Source organism: Homalodisca vitripennis, chromosome 2 (genome assembly GCF_021130785.1).
Source record: "Homalodisca vitripennis isolate AUS2020 chromosome 2, UT_GWSS_2.1, whole genome shotgun sequence".
NCBI classification, from domain to species: Eukaryota; Metazoa; Arthropoda; class Insecta; order Hemiptera; family Cicadellidae; genus Homalodisca; species Homalodisca vitripennis.
Window position 1 is genome coordinate 22,640,375 of NC_060208.1, and position 13,255 is coordinate 22,653,629.

Here is a 13,255-nt window from a genome sequence, read left to right on the forward strand (position 1 = left end):
TACACCAACGTACAATATATTCAAGACTGCAACTATGATTCGATAGGTCACAGGTTCGATTTTCGATTAGGTCAAAAGATTTTGTCAATGGGTTAAAGAATGTATTCATTTGAAGTGTCTTTTAAGACATTAAAACAATTTATGGTATTGTTGATTTTGCTCAATCAACCTAAGCACTTGATTGCAATTATGTGTATTTTATATGATCAACTCACAATATTATACTATAGGTGTTTTGATGAAGGTCTTATAAAGCCTTCCAAAACAGATCAATTTTACAGCTTGTCGTCAGTTGCATGAAGACCACCAATAATAATTGTAAAAATATTTAAAAGTCACACTCCTTATATAAAAACACTTGGTAGGCCTAAATAGGGAATACATTTTTAAGTACGAGCCACCATTTTCTATACCCTTCTAGTTCAGACAAATTCTGCAATGAATGTACGCTTTGCCTCTTAGCATCTCTTGTGAACAAGCACATATCATTAACCTATAAGCGTGTCTTAAAATGTTCAAGATTTGAACATCCGTTAAGATAGATAAGGTCAGTGATATGTTTTAATGCAATAAACGCATTACCCACGAGGCACACACTGCTATACAGTGGATCACCCAACATATAACTCAAACCTTGCTCTAAGCGATTTCCACTTGTTTGGCACCTGAAACATTAATTTGACTGGAAGCACTTCAGTGGGGAGGAATAATTTATACTGGGATTCAAGCAACTGAGGATGACCTGTAATATTAATCCGAAATGTGTTTTATAACAGGAAACCTCATCTTCTTCTTCTTCTATGGGGCGGCCTGTGGACTTAGGGCTCAAGAGCCTTTTGCGCATCCCGGAAGCACACCATGATGCCTACCAGTCTATTGATTTCGGCAGTTCCACAAACCGCCGAAAACAACCTATCAGGTCCTCCTGGGGAAATTCACCACCCTTGTCCATACTACCAAAGATGGCATACTGCTCCCTTGCTATTGTAGGAAAATCAAAGTGCAAGTGTTCGGCAGTTTCATCCTGCTCATCACACATTCTACAGAACGGATCCTCCTGAAGGATGCTGACTCTGTGAAGATGCTTCCTCAGGTGACCATGACCTATGATCAAACCTATAACCCGAGAAGACATTGATCTACTTAGTGAGAGAAGGTCAGACGCCACTCTGGAGGAAGGTGACTGTAGAACCATTCTGCTCATTCTCATATCCGGATGCAACCTCCACCTTCTCTCATGTTCAGCACGAACCTATTTCGAGACAGCCCCAAAGGATTCACACCTTGGAATACCACAGAACGGTTGAGGGCCTGTCATAATTGACGCTGAGCCCCGGTTGGCCAGGGCATCAGCTCTTTCATTCCCAGGGAACACCAATTTAAAACACCCAATTCTGCAAGTATTGATAATGTAAAATTCATGAAAGTTATTATTGTTTATTGTTTACCACAAGGAGTAAAGTGGAATTATTGTAATCTAGTCTAGCAGTGCTACTAATCAGATCCACACTGCGTGTATTCAGATTTATAATACGTTACTTTTTCACACCTAAATCCTGGAGCAGATTACAAACACAGTTTAACCCTTACCACGCGTATTACGGTAAATGTCGCAATAGAAGTTCTTATTTTTTGTAGTGAATTATAGTTGGTAAAACTGCCGATAGAATGAGGTAGAATGTTGTCCGAACCTCAGACAATGACTGCGCTCGATTCATTGTTCTCGGCCACCCCTTACAGATCCGAAACTGGTTGTCAGCAACTGAACGCCATTCTGACCTGCACATCTTACCATACTGGTGCATCTTACAGGATATCCCGCGTGGTGAGGGTGACAGTGCTGTTCACAAGACCTGCGCTTGTTCCTGTGTTGAGTTGCGTGTTTTACGTTATTTCTGAACATTTTTTTACAGTTATATTGTTTCAACAATTGTGACTTCAATTTAAAACATTTCTTGCTTCGAAGTGTTTCATTCACAAAAATATTTTTGAAATTGGCAAATTCCGTGTTTTGTTTTGTTATACACTTTAATCTGTAAAAATACAACATTCTTTAAAAACATTGTTTTTTTTCTTCCTATAATTACTTTAGAAATATTAAATCAAATAGGACTTTAAACAAATTGATATTTTCTTTTTACGCCAATAGCAAGCTAGGGGAAAATTTAAGAATTTGTATTCAGCGCTCTAGGGGTTAAACAACCAGGAGTGGGCAGAAATAAAACACACGGTCTCTTCTCCCTTCAAATATTATTCTTTGAATAAATTAACACAACTGTATGATACACGACTCTTGACTACTACTTAACCTAACGCATACAAAAACACAAATCTCCAAACGTCACACCACTCGTCCGTGTAAAACTACTTAAATCAAAACAAATATTTACAATTGAGAGACGACATCTATACAATAGTAATTAGCTATAATTAGTTACCGGGTCTTCGATAAAATAAACTTTAAAACAGTTAAGATAACAAAACCACTACATAACAATCTTTGTATAATAAATACAAGACCAGTCTAGTTTCCCCAAACAGAGGAACCCGAGGTAACATAAAGAGGGCTGAAACTGATAAAATTTATCACCTTACACAACAATAATAATAATATAAATTTCTAATAATTATGTATACATCATGCACTTGCTGATTTAAGTAATATTCCAAGGAGCTGAAAAATAATAATACACTTCCGACACAATATTATGTACAATTGTAAATTTAAAATTTCTAAAACAGGTACAAATCGCATCTGTTCACTTAACTCTGAAAAATTGTAAAAACTCTTACGAGTACCTAGTAGCAAATAACCTAAACAAAATCTGTACAGGGTATAAAGCCATTAAATATATACAACTAAGGACCTAAAATTGGCAAACAATCGTCTGTCTCTTTCAGTTATGGTTACATCAGTTCACACACAAAATATACACCTATTACAACCCAATATTTCAATAGTTTTGGAAAATTTTCAATCGATGATGTACTCCAATAAGAATGTATACGGATTGAACAATAAAAATAACAGCAGTAGATAGGTAGCCTAACCTTTGATTTAAGAACACTCATGAAATTGATTAATACCCATCTAACACTGAGGAGTTGATTACATTTTCAAGTTCACTACATTATGTCCAAAAGACACCTTGGGGATTAGCCCCCACAGAATATTCTAACAGGTTGCCTATTTTCTAGTAACCAATGAGGGATTACAAGAATTTTAAAAATAACTTTGAAAAAAATCTTAACTTTTTAAGTTTTTGTTAAAACTAGAGGAAATTTTGGAAGCAGTTTAAGGAGATTTAAAATTCCTAGATTCCTGACAAACTATTCATAATTTGAAGGCCAATATATTACAGTTCTAATGCTTACGAGGCATTATGAGTAAAATTTGTTTTTCACATATTATATTCTCCTCTTGTGAAACAATTATTAACGGGAAGAAATATTTTTTTAAATTAGTGTTTTTATTACATCCATGAATAAAATTTATTTTTACAAATACAATTATTGAAACCATCTTGAAAATTCCTTAAAACCCATCTCTTACCTCTATATAAAGTTTTGATGTCCACCGAACTGAGGCAAAGAAATCCTATAAAAACAAATAATTTCAATTACTAAAATGACATTTATGCAAATGTTCTTTCAAACCAGAATTACTAGGACATTGGCGAATGAGGCCAGCAAGGATTTGCTCCTAGTATCTTGTAAAAAGTCATTACAAGTGTTAACAATTTCTGACCAGACACTGGCTTGAGATAAACAATGACACTATGCTTTATGACGTAAATTATGTATCCAAGTTTGTTGCAATTCATAACCTACGTTCTTTTTTTTTTACATAAAGATAAAATACTTTGTTGACCATATCAAATTTAGCCAAAACAGGATAATTCTGTCAACAACCCCAAAGCTTCTCTACAAATGATGGCAAGAATAAACTTTTGCTACACCAGACTTACAATTTTGCAATTAAATACAATTTAATAAGCTTTTTCCTTATAGTACCCAAAAATAGGCTTCCAATCCACTGCTATCATTTCAACAAAATTTTGGCCAGAGTAAAGTTTTACCTGATTTACAATATTTAATTTCCAGAGAGAACCAGCTGCACCGACAGCATGAACGCCGGGGCACTGAGAGGAAAGTTAGTGGTAGTGAGGGTTCAATAACTTTGTTGTATCGGTGATCCGCCCCTTGTATTGTCTGATAAATACCTCCCAAATTGGAGCATGGTGAAACAGATGTGTGTCAGTCTTCCTTTTAGCAGGTAAAATTTTATTTCTATAAGCGGTCATCAGTTGCTCCACCTCCAGCACACAGTGGTAGAAACTGCACCAATCAGGAAGGCACATCAGCTGCATTCATTTCTCTCTGGTTAAAAAAAACGCCAATCATCAAGTACAATTTCCTTGACACTTCACAATTTGATGGCATTTTTTGTTGCATTAGACATTTTGTTTATATAATGTTTAAGGTCTGTAAATTACGCAAATTCTATTTAATGTTTATAATAGATAAAACAATAACACAGTGAATCTGAACTGTATTAAATGTAGTAGTAATAAAGGACAGAGTATGGAATGGTAGTTAATAACACAAGTTATTTGCTTCATAATATAGATCTTGTGTTATATCATATTTATTTCAGGAAAGCATGTAGAATAATATTCTGACTAAATAATTGTACTATTAGATAATAATTTGTAAACTAACTTAGAGCTAGTTTCAAAACGTTTAAATTATAAACGTTTGTGGAGATTTGTAAAAAACAAACACGTTTTAATGTTCAAAATCAAAGGTCAAGGTCAAAGGATCTTATATGTGCAGTTTTGAAAATAACATATAACAGGGAGCGTAGTTATTGCTCCATAAGCAACATTACAATGTTACTAAATGTTAATAAAAACAATACTTTCCAAATGGTTTATTTTTTGGACAAAGCCTTTCGAAACCAAAGGTTTCATTATCAGGTGACTCCTGAACATTACAATGGGTTAAAATTAGACATTTTGGAAAATAAAATAATAGTTATAACATTGACATACCCATATAAAATGAAAGTAACATAGCCTAATTTGGAATACATTTTTTCCACACTATACAAATTTTGTTCAGTAACATCTTCCTGATTGGTGCAAGTCCTACCAAATAATTTATTAACATTGATTACTACTTGTGTCACTTAAAAGAACTCATATTTTGTTAACGAGCTGCCAAATCTATCTATTTAAATAGCAATAAAACAACTTACAAATATTTACCGTTTGAGACAGATAGGAAATAGAAAGATTAATAAGGTAAAATTACAACAAATTTTAATCTATACTTTTATCTCATCAATTTATCACAAAAAAACTAACTAAAGTGTTTAATATACAAACATAGAGATTTACCTAATATTACGATATATGTATAAAGCACTAGAAGTCCCAAGATAAAGTAGTGAAATTTCTTTTTTTTTGCATCAAAAAAGCTTACATAACCGCATTGGAAATGGACACTTAATACAAAGGTCTTTCAAGATGGAGATTTCTTTTCTCCGTACTGAAGATTCTTGAACAGGTTTAGTTATTACAAAAGCTAGCTTCGTAACTAAGCAACGTTGTAAATAATATTAATGGTGATAAAAAAATAAATAAATACACAAAGTTAAATGTCTTTATAAAAGTATTTTTACAAGGATCACACAAATAACAAACAGATTTTTGTGACCACAATTTAACAGCATCGAGCAGCTGTACAGGATGATTGTGTGTGCGAGATAGCTAGGTCTGATACAGAGATTACACGCACGGGTCGGGCACACGTGTTATTGTCAAACTTTTCATGACGGCAAAGTTTGAAGATGAGCATAAAGCTGTAGAAAACAAACTTTATTCCAGTCACAGAAATGAAAAAAATCCGTTTATAATTGAATGATCCCTGTATTACATTGTAATTGATATTCAGCCACAAATCAATTTAAATTTACAATCAGTTGTGTAAAGTTTACTTTATACAATATATTTGGTTCGATAGAATTGCAAGCTTTATTGCTGTTAAAATATTAGTGATAGACAGAGATGATGATAAGGAGACATGGTCAGGACCACTTACGACATAAACCATAATTTATTTTATTCGCTATACAACCAGACCATTCCAGGCACTATAAGAGGAAGAAACAAAACAAAATATACAGAAAGATCTCATATAACAACAATAAAATAAACCTTTAGGATCGTAGAGAGAATGGAGAGGAGGTGCACAGCGCGGCGCGGCGTAGCGTGGTGCACGGCGCAGTGCAGCGCCAGACTAGGGGGAGGAGCGGCTCACAGGTTGGTGCTGGCCTGTCAACACTACATACAGAACAAGTTACACATTTAACTGTGCTACTAAGGACAGAATAATCAGTCCTTTCACTTAAGATCTACAATAAATTGGAGCATCTCATTCTTATAAACACCCTGTAAAAACATTTAAACACAAATTTTACCATTGGTTGTTAGCATCTCCATTTTATTCAGTTGAGGAATTTCTCACGACAAATTATTTATGTTTCTAATCTGTTGTAGGTTTTTGTATGTAATTGTATTTGTATAATTTTATATATTGACTGTTAAATTTTATATTAGTTGTTGAATTTTATATTTATTGCAGAATTTTATACCTATTAATGATTTTTATATTTGGTGGGGACTTTTGTAAAATTGTATAAATTTTGTTTTAATCTTGTTGCTTTTTACAATTGTTAATGCCTTGTCTGACTAGTTTTAATGCAGCCTGCTTAAAAAAAAGAAGTATTAGAAAAACTGTCTCAAACCAATAAGTTCATATAATGTTGCTGTAAATGCTACTGTTACATTTACTGTTACATGTACATTTGACTCGGCCATCTGGTGGCAAATAGACATTGTCAATACTTGTAGAAGTCTTCCGGCAATAAACATGATTTTATTTGGTTAATACGTTAAACTAGGTTTCTCTTGTGGTGATATGACTTTTCAAATTTTCAAATCTATTAAATATCTTTTAGAAGACATTATAATATTAATAACTAGCTGTTTCCCGCGGCTTTTCGCTTTGCCCATGTATGTGAACTTCTGGTTTAATTGAATTTATATTTACAACGCCGATGTAGAGTTTGCCTTGTTGCCACGATCAAGAAAATCTGTTTATGTTTATAGCCATTGTACACGTACATGTACTTTATTATAAAGTGGTCTAACACTCAAACTTTAAGTTCAATCAGAAATGTATCTTAAAGACAAATATACATAATAGGGCCTTCAAATAGTGTTTGGCTATGTAATATACGTAACTGTCTCGTAATTGCAGTTTATAGTGTGCAGGCGCTTTTTAAACCTTTTATCTTTTGCAGCGCCGCTTGGTGGTGAGTTACATCAATAGGCATAGCATATAAACCTTCTCCGTGGAAAAATACGTATACATACAAATTTTCATAATGGTCTGTCTAATATTTTGCGATTCCATAAAGGACAAATACACACATTCATTTATATATATATATATTGTTGTAATTTAATATCAAACACCAAAAATACTGCTGAAAAAAATGAAAATGAGCCTAACAAATTGTTAAGAACTTTTTAATGTACTGACCTGAATGTACTGTTAGTTTTATTAACCGACTTTTATCAAATTTGGTTTTCAGTTCTGGTAAGAACTGGTGGAAGCAAGAATCGTAACTGAATCATTCCAAGTCAATTTACTGCGGCATGCTGTATTTAGTGTATATTTTCCACACATTTACCTCATAGAATACTGTCGTCACTGTCTTGTAGCTGCATAGAGTTGACCTCTTGCGAGCTCTCAGCTGCCGGTGGGAATACTTGGACAAAATCTAGAATACAACAAAATAAATAAAACTTGTGTCAGAGAGTTAATGTGTTCTACAGACTCTTCCGAGCCTATAGAACAAATTCTACAGACTTCGAAGTCCACATTCTCATCAGATTTAATGACAATTTGAGGAATTATGTATGCTCTTTAGTGACACCCTACTTAAATATATTTTTACTTTAGCTAATAGTTCTTTAGGAATTTTTATGTAGTTTCGACCATATTTCAAGAGACAAATATACTAATTCAAGAAAACAACATGAGTATGGAGGAATCAATTGTAAGAACACTAAATCAACTTGATGAATGGTTTAATTCTGCTGTTCTCTAATTAAATCAAACTAAAACAAATGTAATACATTTTAAAACAAAAATTAACATAACGTATGCCATCTTTGGTAGCTTGGACAGGGGTGGTGAATTTTCCCAGGAGGACTTGATAGGTTTTTTCGGCGGTTTGTTGAACTGCTGAAGTTGTAGACTGGTGGGCCTCATGGTGTTTCCGGGGTGCGCAAAAAGCCCTTGAGGCTTAAGTGCATGGCAGTAGGCCCACCCCAAGGGGGGGGAAAAAAAAACATATCTTAAAATAAAGCTAATTAAACCTAATTGATTCACATACGTTTCTAGAAGTGAAAATTGAAACGAAAATAAACTGGAAATTTAATATTAATTATCTAGTAAACTAACTAAGCTCTTTTCGTTTAGCAATGAAGATATTAGCAAATTCGGAATCTACTTGTATGTGTGAAATAATATACTTTGCTAATGTACAATCGATTCTAAAATACAGTATTGTACTCTGGGGTGTATCTCCTGATTTTGAAAAAGTATTTATAGTCCAAAAAAGCTGATCTGAGAGTAATGGTTGGTGCAAACCTTACTGAAAGCTGCTGACCACTATTAAAAAAAAAATCAAAAATACTCACACTACTGTGTTTATATATTTTTTAATTGTTAAACTTAGATATTAAAAATCCTACAAACTCAACCTATTACCTTACCACTGCAAAACTATATACCTATTTATATTTTTAAAGGAACTGTTAAATTCATTGTCACAGTAGGCAAGTTATTCTTATTGTCTAAGTTTGTGTCTTATTTTACTACACTGTTTATTATTAACACAAACGTTTAGGTAAATAGAAATCAACACGATTTGATTGAAAAGGTCTACCACAGAGATATTGGCCATTATTTAATGGTAACAAAACTTATGAGACCGTACTCGGGGAAGAGAATGGATGATATCTACTCACCCGAGTCCTCTGTGTGGGACCTGGACACCGAAGGGTCGATGGCATCCTTGATCTGGTTGTTGGCACCCTTAGGGTCCAGGTCAGTGGCCCAACTGAAGTGCATGAGTGCTAGGTGAGTGTTTCCCAACTTTTTGTGTACCTGTTCGAAACCCAGAGCTACTATAGTGATTGTGGATTTTGTGCTTACAAAAGATCATTTTATTGAATATAATAAAATTTAAGACTAAAGTGGTCCTTAATTTAATTTCTTAAAAGTCATGTTTTGATGGATTGTAAAAGTACATATCGGTATCGATCTCCCTTCCTACCAACAGGGTGGGCTGAAACTTCCACTACACATAAAACTGTATTAAGTTTCTAAATGTTTAAAATCTTCATTGTAGTTGGTACCAGGTTAGGGGGGAACAGAAGAAACAACAAACTGTTGTCATTTGGCAGTTTAGTTCATTAGTTTGCAGAAAAAACCACATTAGAGAGTTTTTAGATTTGTAAAGCGTTTGATTACTAATTTGTTCAATTGTTCAACAGTAAATATAAAATTTTTTGTAAATCATACATTACAAAACAAACAATTTAATGATCCGTCATGTACAAATTTTAAAGGTTCTATTTTAAATCAATGAGAAATAAAAATTACATACTATGTGCTTTTCTTTTCTGATAATTCTAAAAGATTTGAATGCTTTAAATGGTACTGGCAAATACATTTTGCATTCAAACACAAATATGAGAAGATATGAAAACAAATATATAGTTCCAAGCTTATCTAGTTAATCCACAATCATAAATGCATTTCGGATGGAGCTGTGTATTAATCCTGTCACCTTCGAAACATTCTGCCAACGGTCGAGTTGTGGAAGTCACTTTTACATCATTCGTCTCCAAACTAATTATTGTTAGAGAGGGCATCACAGCCCAAACCTTATAACATAAAAAACAACCTCATTTTAATTTTTAACTTCCTCACTTACTTTTCCAGTTAAATAGTAGACTAGACTCTCTTTGGGCACTATTTCTTTGAGCTGTTCCAACTCCTGGAGGGCATCTTGTAGCCGACCGACAGCAAAGTATATGGACGCCCTGTGGAACTTGCAGAGAGGGTTGACTGGGTCAGCAGCGATGGCGGTGTCCAGAGTCTGCAGCGCCTGGTCTGTTTTCTGCTGGCAATTCTGTACCTGTGACATCATGCCTGACAGTTAGCTCTCTACTTCAGAAACAAATACACATAAGAACTGACTTGAAAAATACTTATATTGAGAAATTTAAAAAAGTCACTGTTTTATGGTGGCTTGACTTTTAAATAAACTACCTGATTGTGTGTGTGTGGACAAGTCTCAATAAATTGTAAATTGTTCTTAAGAATTGGCTTACAAAAAAAAAAATATATACACTGTCAACTATACAAGTCTTCAATGCCTCCGATAACAGTACCTTGATGTTTACACTGTGAACTTCGAATGTTTTTAAAATGATTGTATCTGTTTAAACCTTATGTTTTTATTTATTATGTTATTTAGGTAATAACTTTAATTGTATATATTTTAAGTCTTAAAGTTGAAGCTATATAGTTACACTGTTGGTAATTACTTTTTTTATTTCCCTTTATAATACTTTTATATAAATTATAATTTAATTTATGTAAACATTTTAATTTCAACACTACAAAACATTAATAATGTTGATCTTAAGACCATAAATACATGAACAACATTATAGAAAATGGTTTTTATCAGTATTATAGTAAATGTTTTACGTTTCTGACAATGTCTATTGTACTTTAGTGTATTTAATGACGATAAAACTTCTTAATTCTTGAAGGATCTGCAGATTTAACACATTTCGAGGTTGCAGAATGTTAGATGAACACACAGCATGCAACTAATATAATAATTCTCTGTTTATCTCAAAACACATCATTATGTACAATATAATACGATATAACTAATGTAGCCTATATACCTATCAATGTACATTCCACCATAAATTCTGTGTAAAACAGCATAAAACCAGATAAATAGCTAACAATTATGCTGTTTCGTTCATATTTACTACATCATACAACACAGACTGTCACCACTGCGACCTAACTTTGAACTATGTCACATACAACGTTAGATAACCAAGATAGTGACGTATCAAACAAACTCAACAGTATTGTATGTCTAGGCCAGTGGGTTGTTGTACTCACCACCCCGATGTGACACATGACCACTGAACTTGAAGGGTTGATGGCCAGAGCTCTCTTAAAGTGGACCTCAGCCAACTGAAACCTTTCTTGTTTTGAGTAGATGGTACCAATCCCGAACCTACAACAAAGTTATATTAAGTTAGATAGGTATATAGTTACATATAGTTGATAGATATATAGTTACATCGAGTTAGATAGATATATAGTTATATCAAGTTAGATAGATATATCAGGGTGGCCACTCAAAACCTCTTTTCAAATTCCCGATTTTCCCGGTCAAAAATTTCCGATTTTCAAACCAAATAGACAACTGTAATACTGTATTTAATCCTTACAAAAGTGCAACTATGACGGTTTATCATCACTAGCAGTATTTGCAAGAATGCCAAAGCTGCGGTGCTCTAGCATTTCATCGCTAGCGATATACGAGAAATTCGGTGACGATTTATCGCTATTACCTATTTTAAGCTCTTTAGTTTTTATATCTGTGTCTTTCGATGTGTCGACATAACATTGTGTATACCTAATAACTTTCCTTTCTGTGGTGTTTAGAAAATAAATTAATCCAATTTGTAAATACAAAGATAACAAATTCATACCAACACGGCGCTACCATGAGGCAGACTGCAGCCCAGTATTGCGGGTCAGCGGTCTAGCGGTGGACGAACATTCGGTACGAGACAATGATTTCGCTGGTACACAAGGTTGGTTCAATACAATCAACAAATAAACCAAATACTTCATTTGAACTCTACTTAATTAATTACTATCTTTTTGGGGGAGAGGGAAGCCTAAGAATACCACGCTACTTCATAAGAATTTGCAGAGATTCAGGGAAATAAATAGATTTAACCTTTTAAGTTATAGAAATGGTAGGTTATAAAATGAGCTTCGAGAATATATTACATTTACATAAAAATGTATGGTTGTATACTTGTAGACAATATATTTATTTACAACTATGCAAAGTACAACGTACAGATAAAATTTGCACAAGTTAATTCTCAACAACAATCTACAAAGATGTAAACGGATGAGTTTAACTCACCAAGCTATGTAGTGTCTTGAGTCTATCCTAACGGCATTCCTATAACAGCTCATGGCCTTCTCCAACTCCTCCGTGACTAGGTACTCGTGGCCTAGTAGCGTGTAGACGTACGCACAGTTGGGGTCCACCTACAAACATCCTCATTGTTCACACCACTATAGTACTGACGGAACATTCGTGTTTATAGCCAAAGCAAAAGTATCACAGGGTTTGTTGCAGAAATTTTTACTAGAATCAAGAATCTTTATTGTTGTCCCACTTAAAAGTATTAACAAATGTCAGAGCTGGTATGAGTTAGGCCACATCAATTGCCACATTTCTTATAAACTAATTAAAATTCCTTAAAACCAGTTTTAAAATTCAACATTTACAACTAATTAAAATTCCTTAAAACTAGTTTAAAATTCAACATTCAATGTTATTAAAATCACTTAAATAAAACTTCCTCAACTGAATAAAAGGCTTTCACTTTTAGCCACTTAATTAACATATTCTTAAAGTTCTTAGTGCTCATTGTTTTGGCCTTGAGAGGTAACTTATTAAATAGTTTTGTACCAATGTAGATATAGCTATGTTGGGATTTGCTCAGCCTAGTATATTTCACATCAATTAAGTTTACAGATCTGGTATTATAAGAATGTACAGAGTTTCTTAGGCTAAACGAAGTAAGATTTTCTTTGATAAAAACCAGGCTTTGCAAAATGTAAATACTTGGCAGCGTTAGTATGCCTAGCTCTATAAAAAAAGGTTTACAAGAATCTGTTTCACTTATGTTCACAAGGCATCGAATAGCTTTTTTTTTGACATTTAAATACTTCCTTTGCACCAGCAGAGTTGCCCCAAAGAATAGTTGCCATACAAAAGGTGAGAGTGAAAAAGAGAAAAGTAGGCATTGATAAGTATACTAGGACT

The 13,255-nt window shown here is 33.6% G+C and overlaps 1 protein-coding gene across 1 annotated transcript in view; it reads right to left on the minus strand.

Annotated features, from left to right (window-relative positions):
* Window positions 1-2,231: 2,231 nt before the first annotated feature.
* LOC124353683 (cell division cycle protein 27 homolog) overlaps window positions 2,232-13,255 on the minus strand; it is a 31,336-nt gene continuing 20,312 nt past the window's right edge. The window contains exons 11-16 of the mRNA XM_046803646.1: window positions 12,344-12,471; window positions 11,296-11,413; window positions 10,079-10,282; window positions 9,108-9,246; window positions 7,763-7,852; window positions 2,232-6,347 (exon numbers count right to left, since the gene is read on the minus strand). Coding sequence (XP_046659602.1) covers window positions 7,764-7,852; window positions 9,108-9,246; window positions 10,079-10,282; window positions 11,296-11,413; window positions 12,344-12,471 — 678 coding nt within the window. The 3' untranslated portion in view covers window positions 2,232-6,347; window position 7,763. The remainder of the gene's footprint in view (window positions 6,348-7,762; window positions 7,853-9,107; window positions 9,247-10,078; window positions 10,283-11,295; window positions 11,414-12,343; window positions 12,472-13,255) is intronic.